General features: G+C 32.1%; 1 protein-coding gene across 1 annotated transcript; it reads right to left on the reverse strand.

Annotated features, from left to right (window-relative positions):
* Positions 1 to 2308: 2308 nt before the first annotated feature.
* Positions 2309 to 13121, reverse strand: LOC147078459 (synaptic vesicle 2-related protein). Its single transcript, XM_085959736.1, has 13 exons — positions 12694 to 13121; positions 11374 to 11533; positions 10844 to 10940; positions 10599 to 10723; positions 8867 to 8930; positions 7683 to 7808; positions 7161 to 7232; positions 6586 to 6725; positions 5658 to 5815; positions 4480 to 4591; positions 3728 to 3812; positions 3284 to 3373; positions 2309 to 2986 (listed from the first exon to the last, which is right to left on the reverse strand). Exons 1-13 carry the CDS (start codon positions 12821 to 12823, stop codon positions 2840 to 2842), a joined length of 1506 nt encoding a protein of 501 aa, XP_085815862.1. The 5' UTR covers positions 12824 to 13121; the 3' UTR covers positions 2309 to 2839.
* Between the last annotated feature and the right edge of the window lie 4527 nt (positions 13122 to 17648).

The raw sequence follows: 17648 nt of genomic DNA on the forward strand, positions 1-17648 counted from the left end.
TCATCTTACACCTACGCAAAAATCTGCAGTATTGGCGGATGTCTGCAGAGTACTAAAGGGACAGACCGATTTGGCTGGACGCGAGCTAGTGCATCAGCTGTGATGATGATTTTATGTACCTACTCTTCTATGATTTGTGTATTTTAAAGTAATCAAAGTGTGTTGATGTCAACCGGTGGAAGCCAACAGCTGATTGGATAAGAACAGTGATTTTCAAAGAACTGACTATTACGAATTTAAAAATATTGTCTATCATTCATTAGTATCAAAAATCTGGACAGATAAGGGATTTGGTCATCATTAAAACACCAGTATTTCGTCAGAATTTATATATTTATTAATAAAATTTGTTAAATAGACATCACAAATATGGTAAAAAAAAATATTGAATAGTGTTCTTCAATTATTATATTTGTTATATAATTCAACCAATGTAAGTACGAAACCAGATATAAAATAATATATAAGATATCCAGAAATTTTAAGTATTAGCGTTGCAGAAACTTGCGTATATTATATACACATTCGGGAATTTTTTTTTTAGAACGGTGACATCTCCAGAAAGGTTCATAAAGTAGCCTCATAGCATTTATTCTTATATAAAAAAACAATTGAAATCATATTTTATGTTGACGGTTGGAATACAATATAAGGATAATATTATGGTAAAGAACTTGGGACAATCGTTTTTTGATTAGGATTCTGGTGAAATTAAAAAGAAAAATATAATTACATTAAAAACCCGATTTTACATTTTTGAAGTGACTGATAAAAACGTAAATAAAGGGAAAACGAATAGGGAATTAAATATTTTTTTTATTTATCAGAAAACCATACAAACTGGTTGGAGCATATTATGTCAACGTGTTCTATCACCTTTTCGACAATCTTCCTTTTATCTTAAACTGACTTTGTTTTTCTGTGCTGAGGCATTATTTGAACAGTTGTAAACAAAAAGCAATCACGCTGTCTAACTTGGTCGTGGGCAACCGAGGTATGTCCCGTGCATCTGGAATTTATTTCGATGATTGCCAGCATTGAATTGAATATGTTCAAATATCTAAATTGGACTTTTAATTTTAATTGAATTTGGAATATTTCAGGAAATAAAAATGTAAAACCGGGAGTTAAATGTTCTAAAATGAAATGGGACTGCATGAACTACACGCAAATAGTAGGATAGTGTGAAATCAACGTTGTACTGTATTAGATGCGGCAAAAGTGTGATTTGAAAAGTAAAAACCATTTTTACTCTTAAACAAATCATATTACCCTTCACCATTTCACTCTTGGAGGTTATATAAACAGAATTTGTTATTAAGAGTGGTAGTTAGCCATTCACCCAACACATTACTTTTGTTCAAACACACATTGAAAAACAACTGATTTTTGCCAGATGCGGGATTTGAACCAGAATCCGTAGCTTTAAATGGGTACTCTACCACTACTTCTTCGTGGAGCACAATACTTTTATGTCGATGATATTTAATATTTAAAAAAAATAATGCACCAACCTACATAAACTTGGACGGTTTGACAAAATACTCGATTGAAGTAAATAATATTGTTCTTATATTGAAATAAGAATTAAGTATGTAATTGCATTTTCATGTGTTTTATAAATAGTATTTAAATAATACTCAAAGGTTTAAAAATATAATAAATTAAATTGAATAAATAAATAAAATCTATTCATAAGCATTAGTATTGAGATAAGCAAAAACTTAACAGACGAATAACACAGACACAATCTTTAAAACATTATAAATTAAAATACTTAATGCAGGATACTTGCTTGTAGATTAGGTACAATTTCTCTCAGCTATTTCGCATTTCTGCCAAATAATGAGGTGAAAATATTAATAGTTGAGGTGCTGAATATTAAACAACTACAAGTGACGTATAATTTTATTAAAAAAATGAGCTAAGAGTATGCTTGAAACTGGATTCAAACGTGCAACTTCTTTGTACGATATAAGCATTTTATTCTAGAAATTGAAGTATATTCCAAGAACATGGTGTATAAACTGTTGTTAGTATTATCACTGCAACTGTATATGTTTAATTAAATTTAATGTCTCAGGCTTAACTTATTCTCCTTCAAATATTAATATTATATGTAAAGAAAGATGAATTTTGTGGAATAGTAATAAAGGGTAGAGAACAAGACCTCATTTAGAGGTCCACATAATTATGATGTCACACAATGTTGGCTATTTTTATCCCCACTGTCTTTATTATGTCACATTTATGACACCACCCCTAAACGTTAAACAGATTTTTTTTTTTTTTTTTTTTTTTTAAATATTTATCCTTAAATCCCCAATGTGTTTTCAGATCCTTTTATATTTTATGTTTACTGTGTGATAGTCAGATTTTATCTGAGAGTGTAACGTCAATATGGACAGCCCTTTACATTCAAAATTATTATGTAGAATTTACAATCGCATATTTACTCAACTTAGTCACCGATGCACCTGTATTCGTTCAATCCTCAGAACGTCAATTAACAATCAAAAATATGTTAATCGTAACTATAATATAAATAAGATTTCACATTTCAGGAATTTCGATGAAGTAGGTATCTCTTTATCACTTATAATAAGTTAAAATAAATAATATAAAAGTTAAATAAACAAAATAAATAGTAACATTAGTAAAGCGATGTAAAAAAACTGTCAGTTCGACATAATTAATAAATTAATAAATACTGTTAGAATAATCTATAAATTATGCCTTAATAAATGCATGATTTAAATATTTAATACACGGTAAACTAGTCTAGTAGTAAAAAATTCACAATGTTTCGTTGTAATTATTGCTCTAAGTAGTCTGGTGATTATGTACTAGGAGTAGACCGAGTGATGGAATCTTTCATTTCTTGACCTTTGGTTTCGAACGGTAGCGCTAGTGACGCCACGGCAGCTAGCAATGCGGACACGGCATATACTGACGTAGCTAGCCCTAACGATGACTTCAATAGAACCTGTAAAAAATTATAACATTTATCATAAAAAATTACCTTTTTCTAAAAATTAATTAAGAATTGGTTTTCCCAGGATGTCAGCACATGCAGCTGTATCGAATACACCATGATGTATTTTGTGGCCTTTCCGGTGACATACTGTTACTTTTTGCTACTTCTTTTTCATTATACCAATGTGATAAATTGGAAAAAAAATATTTAGGGAATTTTTTAGCATACAAATTTTTATTACCTATTCCAATTGGTTATCCTATGGCTATGGCTATGAACGGTTGATTATAATAAAAAAAATAGTACCTGTGCAACATATGGTGTAATCATAGCACCCAATCTAGCAACTGCACTACAGGCCCCGACAGCAGTAGCTCTCAAAGGAGTCGGATACACCTAAAAAACAATGATTTGCAATTATTGGTAAATTACCGTTTCACTACAAAGCGTATCTAACGTAATATGGACCTCCACAGAGTATACGTTATATTATTAGATTTTTTAGTAGGAGTGATTGTTAGCCATTCGTCTGGCCCATTGGGTCCTTGCTCTGGATGAAACATGGATCCTATACCTTCAGAGACGGGCGCACAACATTAATTAATTAATAATTGGCAGATAGATTATTTTATCCATTTTTCAAATAGTTAATGTAATCATGCCATCACAGGCAATAATATTATTGTAAAAAGTGATAATTAGATCTAACGTTAATAATTACATTATAGAATATTTTTATGAATGAATTACCTCTGGAGTGTAAACATATGCAGCTTGAAAGAGGCCAGCGATTATTCCTCTTGCAAGAAATAAAATGCAAGTCATGAAAGTTCGACTGGAAAGAAAATGGCAAGTATTAAGCATTAGGTCTCTACACAAAACAAAACTAACATTGTGAAAGTTTGATGTTAGGTAGTATCAATTGCGTAGCTTTATGGGGAAAAAATATTTTCAATACAAAAGTTATGATCAGTGGCGGTTCATAGGTGCTGCGGATGCGGCGCATGCCTTAATAATTATTCTAAGCTATTCATATGATACTAAGCTATTAAATACATTGAATGACATACTAGTTGCTCGGTACTACTCCTTATGAGAGCAAATGTGGTAAGGTGTGGGACTATATATTTGATAGTATCTTTTCATGTTTTGCAAAAAGTTTTCCATTACTAACAGCAATGTCAACGACTTAATTGGGAATTAATGACAGCTAAATTCATTTATTTTGAAAAACTTTAATTAAGTATTCAGTGGAAATATGTATCGCAATTAGAATATCCAGCGAGACAAAAATGTTACCTACATCTCAAAATACCCATTATGATTTAGACCAGCATATCCAATCTCAAAAGACACCGCATGCCAGTAGTAAGTATATATATATTTAATGCCATTGATTTAAGTTCCTAATTTGGACGGCAGACAAATTCTTTTGCTCTGTAAACAATTCTGAATAACAAAGATGTCTATGATGATAATTTGAAAAAAGATACATAACTTACTTTCCTGTAGATACAATAAGAAAAGAGATGCACATTGCAAAAATTATAAATTGAAAGGCCATTGTCTTTTTTCTTCCAAATTTTTCAATAATGAATATTGTTGCGAATATTCCTGTAAACAAAAAAAAAACAATATTAGAAAATATAAAAAACTTCTGGCAATGGCTAAAATTACAGATCTCCTGTATTTAAATTTTTCAAATAAGCTATATACTATAAAGGAAAATCATCATGGTTCAGTTTTGTATGAGAAATTTTACATGTGTTTCAATATATTATTATGAAACTCCAATTAACGGCAGTCATCTTACTTTTTTGATAGGTAGCAAAATCTTGATCTGTCAAGCCGTCGAATATCGCAACGTGTGCTTTTCTCGTTGCAAGTATTGCTTTCTATAATTCTTATTTAAAATTTTATTTATATTGGGTTTGTTAACCTTTTCTATGCCTCACAATATTACTATGGTAGTATCTGACAGGATGCAGATTTTTAACAACATACGTTGAATGTAGAGCGAAGCTCTTACTACAATATTGCTATAATACTGATTATTTTTGGCTTAGTATTTCATAATTATTCAAACAGATGTCACTGTGTGTTCAATTGTTTAGATTATGCAATTATATCGACAGTGGCTAGTAATTTGAGTTTAAAGTCGGGCGAGATAACTCGCTCAAATTTGTATGTGCGGCTTGTCGATCATGGCCTCATAGAGTGAGATAACTCGCTGAAGGCATAGAACCGGTTAAATATATCGGCAATTCTGTTTCCATTGTAGTATTAATATTTTAATATCATTATTATATGGTATATAAATTGACGTAAGTAGCTAGGATTAATTAGCTATATACTTTAAGAACCAATTGTTTTTATGATGTTACTGTGACAGTTACTGATAAAATAATATGATAATGTTATTTTAAACACATTTTAGGTTGTTTTTTTGTTTACATGTTAACTTTAGCTGTTATTAAGTCCATAGACAGTAACATAATGCACATTCATACGCGATCAGAAATGCACATCCCATATTTGGAAAGCATTATTGGGTACCGTTCAAAGTATAATTAATAGGTACTTACTTTTAAGATGTCGCGCTTTCAAGCAAGGTGATATTTTTTTATGGTGCCCTGCTAGTACATAAACATGCTAAATATCTTTGGGTGTGAGCACAAACCTGGGAATTCAGCTAGTGTTGTCCAAAGCAAATCCATATAGTCTGTTGTCTGAAGAGGTCTACAATCGGCAGCGCATGATCCATCATGGTCAACAGATGATTCAAAAAGTTCTGTTGTCATTAATACCAAGCCATAGTAGCAAAATGCACACACCATCCTGAAAATAATCAGTTATTTGAAAATACATACAGGAAAACCTCGTCCATTGTGACTCTGTCAAGTGCAAATTCATTATATTGCAAATTTATTTTTAATATAAAAAAAAATCGCGCACTTGTTTTAATATGTGCCACGTGTTAGGAATCATAATGATGAGCGGAATCACGCGCGTAAGATCTTTCTCGCTCACTCACAATTAGGTTAATTGACAGTTAACACCATAGAAGAATTTAAGTCAGTAAATAGACAAGACATACGAAATTGATGATCAAAAAGAAGTCTAGTTGATCAAGGTTCTACTGTATTTATTGTTTCCGCATTTCGCAAGCTGTAGCTCCATAAATAAAAAGGCCACACCAAAGGAGTCATGGCGTCAATCCAGCCCCGCTTGAGCATCATTTTGTTGTAAAATGTGTATTTTAAAATAGTAAATTATACTTTTTTTATGTTCAGTAAATAATAATTGTAAGTAAACTACTGATGAAATAAGATTCTACTAAAAGTCGCTTAAGTATGACTGTCCTAGCACTTTTATTTGGTAGCCTACCTCCCTTCATCAGGTATTCTTCACCAGTGCATTACATTAAGTATAAACGGTTGTCAATAAGTAATAAAACCATTACAAATAATTCACTTCTTGATGTTGCAATGGACAGAGCAAATGCCAGTTACTAGACTGTGAAAACTTCAACAAAAAGTGCGGCAACAGTGCAATATAAGTATTGCGAGCTTTTAGTTCTTCAAACCTTCAACAAAAAACAAACTTACCAAATAAACCATAGTAACAGAGACGTATTTCTAAGAGGAGGGGAGAGCAATGGTCCTAATCGACCCCTTTGTCCAATACTGCTTGTATCATCACAAACAAGACGCCCACTCAACATCGGCCTTCCATTATCCTTAGCCACCTGAGAAATTGAAAATAACATAGATAATTTTTTGATAGTATGTAATAATTGTCAATAATAAGGAAAATAAATTATTTTCTACAATACTTTATAAACACCATTATAAATATTGTAGAATTAAAATATCTAACTGCAATACACAGTTGACTATATAATAACATTATTTACATTTAAAATGTTATTGTAATACGTATATAGTTATAGTAATACAAGTTTGGTGTGTAGATGCCAACATTTTTTCCAGAGGCAAGAAGAAAGCAGGACTAATGTGTTTATTGTCTATGATCACTATTGCTGGCTGAGTTAACATTGCGTCTGTTGTATCACCTAGTTTCGTTCAGAGCCACTCCCATTCTTTGTTGTTTCCCGCTCATCTAATTATCAAACCTTATATGGTACATATAAAATGATCTTCATATTTTCAATATTATTTACCTGTTCAAGGGTGGCGAGAGCTTTATCGGGTTTTCCACAAGCTACGTGAAATCTTGCAGACTCTGGTAACCACTAGAATATTAAGGAAACAAGTAGTTTAATGATATGAATATAAATAAAATAAAACCAATTTACTATTTCAATTATTTATCCACAAAAGAGAGCAGTAGCGCAGAAGGTCATATTTAAATAAATGTAAAAGTATTAGGGGCTAGCATGCTGCGAAATCGTCGAAAATTAAGAATTTAACATAATAATTATGTGGTAAAATAAATATTTGACATTTCCATTGAAATTTGCATTTTATTTTTGCGATACATATTTTTTATGATGGTTTAATATATTACTGATCTGAACTTTTTTCGACCTTTACAGGACATGTTAGCTTTTAATAAGTTTCAGGTTAGTTCAAGATTGTATAACGTTAATGGGTTATTGAGACTTATTGTTCACATCTAAATAGGCTCATATAAAATATCTCGACAAATCATTTTGTTTCCATTGGAATAATAGATTACTTACTGGACATATGATCGCAAACAACAGGAGAGGAGCTGTTGACAGAGCCAATAACCAATGGATGCCTAATGTTGGCATCACCACTAATGCAAGAGCAACTTCCAGACAGGCCCCCAATGCCCAGAAACACTGAAAAATAGAGTGTTTTAATATAACCAGTATTGTTTGAATAGTAAGGATTTATTATGACAACTCTTCAGATAATATAATTTTATATAATTTATCTATCACTCGGTATTCACATGTAATAATTATAAAAAACCTTTTCCCCCTACTCAGTAGTAATTGTAAATTGTAATTTTATCAGCTGTCAATTTCTTATTATATAGCTTTTATAATAGCTTATTTTTGCCGCCCATATCATAATAATTATTATAATTTTATAAACATACAATATAATTATGTAAGTTTTCCTATGTGAGCAAAACATGTGTCGTTAAATAAATAATATACATTTATGGTGAATACTCAGACAAATTTTTTTTATAAAACAATCATGAAATACCACTAAGTAAATGTTGAATTTCTTGAAAAGATAATATGTATACAGTGGAACCCTGATTCTACGAAATCGGACATCAAGTTTCTCCGCAATATGCGGGTAGTTTCTGCAGTCCTGTTTTATTTTAGTACATTTAATATTCGGTATAATGTTTATATTTTTAGCGATTTACATCTGCAATATTCAAAATTCAATTAAAATTAAAAATCCAATTTATTTGAACACATTTAATGCAATGCATAACATAATTAATCACAGGGTTTCACTGTAAACATTAAGAAAATAATGTTTTCATAATATCTAATGGGGTCAATGACAGTTAATGAGTCAATAGTTCTACCATAGAGGAGGATTTGATGTTTATCATCAAATGAAAATTTTGTTCCCGAGTTTGTTTGTTTTCCGAGTGAATAAATTAATTTTACTGTCTTCTTAAAATTATGGTGTATTATGATAACGAGGAAATCAAATTTGGCAATATGTATTATATAAAAAACTTGTAGTGTCTTTTCAGGTGACAGCAATCAAACAAATAAATAATTATAAAGCATACAAAACATTGCTGTAAATGCAAGTGTCTCAAAAAAATGTATTCACACTTTATTAAAATTCAACTAAAAGTGTGTATACATTTTATTGAGACACCCGTTACTTAAGAAAGACATGACTATACGGATATACTCACATCAAGCAAAACAACACATTTGGCACGCTGTTTAGTGGGTAGGAATTCAGCATAAAGAGTAACACTACAACACAAACATGATGAATGTAAATGAAATGCCTACTAAAAACAAAAACACAAAATAAAAACACACTGCACACAGTAAAATAAAACAAAAGTACACATTTAAGCCGGCTAATGATTCGCTAAAAACAAATGGATGAGAAAAAGATATAATTAGATAATATATAAACAATTTATTTAAGTTAAAATTTATTAAATCATTGTAATCTTCTGTAGATTAGTTTTAACAGTATGGAATTCGCCTTTCGGCATCTTCAAGCTTTATGCAAGCAGTAGAATCTTGATTATACGAATATTATGATCATCAATTTCAAATATGCATCAGAAATAGGTAAACGGTGATATTTTCAAATAGTAAATTTTTTTTTTGAGAATTAAAAAAAGAATTGGTTTTTTCTATTATTTAGATGCATCAAGATAGCTTTCATCTCAAATAAGTTCGGATAATAGAGGTTATCCGGTTCTTGCATACATATTATGGTACGTACAAAGTTGATAAAAACAATAATAATTATAAAATTCAATTCACTTGGATTATTGTGCGAAAACAATTAACTCCATCAAGTATTGGAAATTTTTAAGTTTTGAAAAACATAGGTAGTTTTCTAGTGGGAGTGTCAAATATACTGTAATATCATTATAAAATTACATAGCAATACTAATCTAACTATCTACGAGGGTTGTCCGTAAAATAAGGACTCCAAGGCGCTGGAGTCGCGAGGACGCTTCAACACAAGATCTGGCTACACTGGTGTGTAGCTTGGTTCCCTGCCTACAAATCAATCACTACTCCGAGCTGTCTATGACGCTTAGTCTTGGTTTGGTAGCCGTTCGCGATTGAGCTTCCACTCGCCGCTACCGCCAGGTGTGAGTTACGCCTTGTTATTCTTTTTTGTGTGCTAAAGACACTACGCCTATAGAAATTTATCGAGAGTTTTGTGAAGTGTATGGACATCAAAAACATGCGAAAATGGTGCAGAGAGTTTAAAAACGGGCGTACAGACATCCATGATGAACAGCGTGCCGAACGGCTATCGGTTTCAGACGAAACGATTGCAAAAGTGGAGAGGGTAACGCTTGAAGATCGACGGGTGACGATTCGAGAGCTGAGAGAAGAGGTCGTACGCTATCTGCACGCCGCGGCGGGAGAGTTCCATGACACGGGTATACGAAAAATGTTACACCGCATGCAAAAATGCATTGATCGCAACAGGGATTATGTAGAAAAATAGTAGAAAGTCCAGGCTTTCGAACAATGTACAATTCATTGCAAATAAATGTGTTTTTCTTTGTGAAAAAAAATGGAGACCTTATTTTACGGATAACCCTCGTATAATACTGTTATTTTAATATTTGATAAAGCAATGGAATATTACAGAATGAAAGCCGGCCATTAAGAAAAGGTTTACTGTACCATTTTGTACTTTATTTTTAGTTTGTCCTGAGAAAACAATTTAATTAAGTACTTATGTACGGACAAAAATTAACTTGTAAATTAAAAATAAAACAATCTATGAAAAAACAGCATGCAAAATTTTGTGGACACAAAATTATTAATTAATGTGTTGAATAAATAATTCAAAGACAAGCGAAAAATAGAACCATGAATTTATCTATGAATATCAAACTAAAGCCCAACTTCTTAAATAATTAATTAATATAAACTCACGATTGTGGCACACATCCAATTGCAAATCCAACAAGTCCTCTTAGAAAAAGTAACCAGAGAAAATTTGGAGCAATGGCACTTAGAAAACCATAATAGAATAGAAGAACGCCACACATACTGAGAGCCTGCAATAATAATTAGAACGGTTGAAGAAGAAATATCAATTAGGCCTGTAGTTTATACTGTGAACCCCCATAATATCGAGGTTTAAACTCTAAATATAAGTCAAAATTTAAATGAAGTACCGTTTTTCGGCCATATCTATCGCTCAGGTTTCCCCAAAATGTTGAACTCAGCATCATTCCTAAAAATACAATTGTTGTTGTCAGCGCTTGCTGATATCTGAAAACAAATATATAAATATTTTTTTACTTTTATGACAGATTTTAACAACCTACCTCCACCCTTTGCCACTGCGTTGCACTAATACCTATTTTATTCTATGGCCACATTTAATTTTATTATTAGGATTTGGCGTAATATTAGTAATAAAATGGATTTTTGCTCAATTATTTAATTATTTTTCATGTAATCTGAATATCGAAAACAAGGTGAGGTAATTGAAGTAAATTTCAATGACACAATTATTGACAAAGAAGATCAATAGTAGTTTTATTCATATCTATTTATTCATAACTATTGCACAATTATTTTTGTCTATAAATTATCTGATCTGATCTAATCTGGTTCTTCAGGATTCTGCTATAACTTGTACACATAATTACTTAATACAAATATGTTTTAGGTAAGTAAATAAATATTTAAAAATACTTACTTTGTTATATTCCACTCGCAATGCAATGCTGGTGACAGAATACTTAAGATAGTCATTTCCATGGAATCTGCCATCCAGCACAGCCCGGTGCAGAGAGATAACTTTACTTGAAACCATCCAAAGCCTAGTGAATTTACAGCTTGAGTTACTGTAAACGTGTCTGTAAATAAATATTTACGTCAATTTATAGATAGTTACTCAGTCATTATATTACGGTACGACCACAGAACAGATTAATAAATAGAATTCAGATACTATACACTACATTTTGAAGCAGGGTTTTGAATGTGTGAGTGTCCTATGAAAATGAAATTCACATTATAGAAGTGCAATAGTGTGTGTTGCAACCTTCAAATACACCAATATTGAATGAGTGTCAGTGCATAAACTGAGAGCAGTTATCAGAACAAAGGACAAGTTTAGAATGACGTATTCTTGACACGTGTTCAAGTTTATAGTTATAGTTAAATTGCCTGCTACTCCATACCCGTTAGGTGTTTCAGTTACCATTAATTCTGTATTCCCTGGGTACGACCCTTAAGGAACTGTTCACTCATTCGAATCTGAATTCATCCTACACAATATAGTATAAGATTTAACGATGCCAAAATTTCCTCATAACGCTCACAGAGTCAAATATCTTATTCAATACCTATCCAGTTGCTAAGAATACTTTTACCATACTAGTAATGTTTTTTTATAAGGTAATAATTGAAGGAAATTAGTTAATTCACTATCATCATTAGCTCTGTCATCGTTTGGATCTTGACTATATAATTGACAAATAGATTTTTTTAATACGAAATGGCTCTCACCAATTTGCTCAACCTATTAAAAGTATACTCTGAATCCAAATACAGATTGAAAAAAAAATGTGAATGAGCCAGGATTGAAATATGCTACCACTGAGAATTCAGTAATTAACTAACACAATCTACTGAAACCCGGAAACAATCAAAAACTTATGGCGCAAAACCTAGTGTAAGCGGCATAGGTTTTCGTTTGTTTCTTGGTTATAGTAAGTTGTGTTAGGTTTTAGATCTCGATTAGAAGATGTTAATGGATAAATTCCGATGACCACAATTGTCTCATTTGGTTCTGTCATCGATAGATTAAATTGAACCGTGTTTATAATAATTGGCATTATTGTCTTACATTACAAAAACTGGTGTGGTAATACATAATGATTGCTACATTTAAAAATGTGAATTACGAACTGTTTTTCAAGGTTTTTTTGACGATATGGAGTACTGTATCTTTATCAATAATAATAGGTTAATATAATAAAATTAAGTAATGTAGCAAAATGTTCAAACTCACCATCTGGAACCACAGAAACTGTGGCCATTTCAATTTCTTGCACCGGCCCCAGAACAGGTGGCGGAGCCTTTTGTTTTTGGGCAGGTTCACCGCCATCGTCAAGATCTTGATACCCTTTGGATCGCCGCATGTTTTCGATAATTCAATTAGTTTCGCTAATAATATGCCTGCTAAATTTTTGGTAATAGTTCAAAATGTTTTGGTGTCTGTTTCACAGATAATATGTAGATGTTTTAAGGTCCAAGAATGTGACAAACTATAATATTATTTAATAATCTTTAAAACCCACACTTTTATCATTGTAATGGGGCAGAGACCTTTCTTGCTATTAGACCAAAATTCATGGTTGAAAAGTTTTAAACGTCACAATATTTATAACAGTAAACGTCAAAATATCGCTTGCCACATGTTGAAAATATATAATGAGTGTTGTTAGTTTGCACTATTACAATATAATATTATTCATTTTTAAGCAAAGTATACTTGAATTGAGGGATACATTATCAATAAACATTTCTACCTAGGTAGGTAGGTACAAAAATAATAGTATCTATGTTGTATATACCTAACTAAAAAGTCCGCGTATTCGAGAAGGTCGGTATAAATTATATTACAATTTTTTTAGAGCTAAAACACACATTTTTCAATTTTGTAAAACTAATAAATTATCAACAAAGAAAACCAGGAATGGAACGTGAAAATAATTGAATTTTGCCAGTTATGATAGTAAAACATTTATTGTGATGTCTTTCGATAATCCTGAAATATTATATTTCGACTGCTTAATCTGCAAACCGGCTAACTCCACACTTGGGCAAATTTTCAGTAAGGAGAAAAAACTTAATAATTAAACTATCCAGCGGAATTTAACAATAATTCCAAAAATACACATAGAAATATTTATTTTTACAAATAATAAGCTGCACTATGAATTATTAATACACGAGTTTAGCTTCCCTTTTATTTAGCAAGAAAATTTATATAAAGAGCGGAGTTGTTACATTATTATGATATTGGAAATTTGGCACCTGCAGTTGGCTGTTTTGTGTAAATAACGATAACGCATTTATTTATAAGCTTAGGAATTTGAAATTTTGTGTGAGCATAGAAAACATCATGGCCCTCACACACTAGATTCCTCACACACAGCCCCGCAGGCTAGGATTCTTGGCGGGCCTCTCTATCTATCGCTAAGTAAAGCCAGTGTGACGCTCTACAGTAGCGTTTTCCAAATGGTGTAGGTAAAATTAAGGTGTATTTTTTTTAACGATTTTTTGTATTTTTTAATACATCCGTTTGATTTATGGACTTGTCGAGTATTGACACAATTAAAGTTGCATTGCACAATTACATAGGTATTTTAAAATAGCAATACCTACTACTGAAGTAAAATAACGTAATATACTTTTTTTTTTACTGTTAAAGCAAATTTGTGATGTCTGTTTATCTCACTTATCTGGCCAACTCGCACGACGGGCCCCCAGGCTAGAGCCCTGTCAGCCCCCCTTGTGGGGGCCATGGAAAACATGCTTCATAACAATATGCCATCAAATTCTCATTTTTGGTCAAAAGTGCAGTTAACTGGTTTGCAGATTAAGCAGTTGATTTGGCTGTAAATTACAAAATATAGATATTTTTCTTCTTTTCGGATATTGTCCAGGTAGGTACCTTTTGAGTAAAACTGGATGACTGGATTTTTCCAGCAATTGTCATTAATTACACACTTAGGTACTTACATATTATTATGTTTTAAATCTGACTGTCATAAAAAACGGGGACATAAAATATTTGGTGTTATAACCTCTTGTCAAATATATTTTTAAACATTTGCGATTCTAAAAAGTTCATAATATGGACATACATAGTGGAAGTTATATTAAAAGATTTTTACTTTTACTGTTCTGACTCTAAACACACATTGAAAAACAACTTGTATATTTGCCTATCATTCGAATCCAGGACCACGACATCATAAGCCGGCGCATTACCCGTTCTGCCATCGTGGGCAATTTTGCATACAATTTGAACGAAAAACAAGTGGGTAAGTAACACAAAAGCAAGTGCGGACAAACGTAGATACATGAAAATAATGAAGCGCTTACGATATAATATTAGAGCCTGTGATTCTCGAGAATTCAAAATCGATTTATTTTCGCGAGAAACATCTTTATTTCCTTATTTTATGTTTTTTTGGGTTTTCACCGGCGAATTAAAAAAATCCCGTCTGGATCTCGAGAGTTTTTCTTAGGTTTTCTTGCAAAAAAAAAATACCGGCCAATTTAAGAAATTCCGTTCTGTGTCAAAGATAATGACTTAATGATTAAAGTTAATGAACAAAAATGCATCTTGTATTATCAATGTATATTAATTATTCTAGTGCAAGGCCCAATGAGGTGGAGGGAGGTATGGCTAGCAACTATTCCTCGTAAAAACTGTTAATACAACCTCCACTCTGTGAAGGCCCATAATGGTGATTTTTTTTTGGGATTAGCTTCTCGGGTTTTGTCTTTCGACATCTGTGGATATATTGCATATATTCTTCTTCTTATTGTGCCATCCCCTAGCGGAGGTCGGCCACCATCAAGGCGACCTTAGCTTTGTCATCTGCTACCCGGAACAGTTCAGTGGTGCAGCACTCGTACCAATCATGGAGGTTCTTAAGCCACGAAATGCGACGCTGTCTTCTGCTACGCTTACCATTGATCTTTCCTTGAATGACATGTTGGGGAATACTGTACTTTTGTCCTCTCATAATGTGGCCGAGGTACAATAGTTTCCTGGTTTTGATACTACGTAGAACTTCTCAGTCCTTCCCCATTCGATTGAGAACTTCAACATTTGTCACACGGTCAGTCCAAGAGATTTTGAGGATGCGTCCATACAGCCACATCTCGAAAGCTTCATGTTTCCGTGACATCTCTTGGTTTAACGTCCATACTTCCATGCCATAGAAAAGAATTGAGAGAACATAACAACGTACCTAGGTTAAGGTCTCGATTGCTAAGGAGGCGTCTCGTTTTGAGAAAGGCACTCCTTGCGATTTCAATTCTAGTTTTTATTTCCTGATAATGGTCCCATTTCTCATTGACCCATGTACCTAAATATTTATAATGGGTCACACGTTCGATTGGTTCGCTGTTAATGACAAAATTTGTGTTGGTGTCTGGTGTCGCTATTTTTGATATTAGTAATAGTTTTGTTTTCTTGAGGTTCATTTTTAGACCATAAGAATTACTGACCTCATTAACCATTTCTACCAGTTGATGTAAACTCTTTAAGCTATCAGCAATCAGCACAGTATCACGAGTTAAACGATCGAAAAAAATACGTTTTTATTTTATAAGTACAACGAAGTGATGTCCTGTGGGGTAAGCAGACCATGCCCTGCTTATGGGTGGCATATAGAAGAAAACAAGATTATAATACAATCTTTGACAGTAGATAATAATATGCATGATAAAGTTAAAATGTGATATCATTTTTAGCCGTTAAATGTATATAATATTATAATTAAAAAATCACACACTTTAATATTCAGCAGAAAGCTCCGGTTCATACAATTTTCTATTTCAAGTGCTGGCTATATCTTGTCTTTCTTAATTCACTATCTTGTTATTTTCACGGTTAATGATTATAAAACCATTGATATACCCGTTGATGTGGAAATGTGGAACCGCCATTACTATGTATTCAATATGTTTTTTTGAATAAATAAATAATTATATAAAAGTAAAATCCAATATAAAAGATTATAGCAAGAGAGGCTTGGAAATGGTTGTGCTGTAGGTACGACAAGCAGTACGTAGGTAGGTACTCTAAATATAAATCTAGGTCAGCTCGTTATTGGTTAAGTTAAGATGCTATGAATAGGCTCTGCGATCGTTCCTGGAAAACTCTCTTCCTTTAACTGGGGGGAAATGTTTCGAAATTTCCCGAGGGTGTTGAAAATCCCCGTTATCAAAACGTACACGATTTATTGAATAAGTATCGCTATAATACGCCTTATCTTGGAAATGTATAATAATAAAATAGAAAATTGGGAAAATATGGTATGGTTTCTTGTAACTTATTTTTTAAAACAGTTATTGGCTTACGACTCAAATTGTTTACAATATTTGTTGAGAAAAATATTATTGAACGTTAAATGAGAGGTAACGCTCAGAAATTAATTATGAATTATTGTCATTATTAATATTTAGTGCGTGTACCTACATACTATACTACATACGTCAGGTCTCAGCCGTAACAGATCCGGGGCAAGGGATCAAGGACTCGATTAGTCCTTTTGGCCTCTTGGAAAAATTAATAATGAACCGATGTGAAAATAAAACATTAGCTGCGATAAAATAATTGAAATTAATTTTATGCATCAACACATTTTTACTGTCGTTGATTGGTTAAGTAATCAAAATCACAATTAATGAACATTTATGAAAATATAATATGTCTCTTCTGAATCTAAATTTTAATAATAAACATGACCATAAAATATTATTATGTAAACAATAATAAAATTTACGTATTCACATTTTATAACGTTTTTTTAATTGCCAGTTAATCTTTGACTTTAAAAAAGTCTTTTTTCTTATTGCAACACTTGTCAAGAAAATGTCTCAAATTGTAAACTTTGTAATTTATTTTTCTATTGGGTGCCTCTGGTGGTAGGTGAAGTATTCACCTTAAGTTAATTCGTAATCTGATTCATTCTCTCTTCTTAAACACTATATCGTTTATATTTTGGGATTTGCAAAGTGAGAAGTCCGATTTGATAGAATCATTCCAAAATATTATACAATATTCCTAATCTATCCACGGTTTTTGGGGTATATTATATAGGCTGTAGTATGAAAAACTTCTCCATTATCATAGCTGTTGTAATTGACAAAAGGGTTGTTCACCCCAGTTATAACAATACATTTTATCGGTCAAGTTATTGAGGTTTGTAACACATTATC

The sequence above is a fragment of the Rhyacophila brunnea genome, unplaced genomic scaffold (assembly GCF_057557595.1).
Source record: "Rhyacophila brunnea isolate RB1 unplaced genomic scaffold, BYU_Rbru_1.0 scaffold_11, whole genome shotgun sequence".
NCBI lineage: Eukaryota > Metazoa > Arthropoda > Insecta > Trichoptera > Rhyacophilidae > Rhyacophila > Rhyacophila brunnea.

Excerpts from the sequence above, each read along its gene's own strand:
- LOC147078459 (XM_085959736.1), bottom strand. The coding sequence starts at position 12,823 with ATGCGGCGATCCAAAGGGTATCAAGATCTTGACGATGGCGGTGAACCT. Across the intron at positions 6,726-7,160 it reads CTCTCGCCACCCTTGAACAG|GTGGCTAAGGATAATGGAAG; the intron begins GTAAATAATATT and ends TCAATTTCTCAG. Across the intron at positions 4,592-5,657 it reads AACACTAGCTGAATTCCCAG|GAATATTCGCAACAATATTC; the intron begins GTTTGTGCTCAC and ends TTTTGTTTACAG.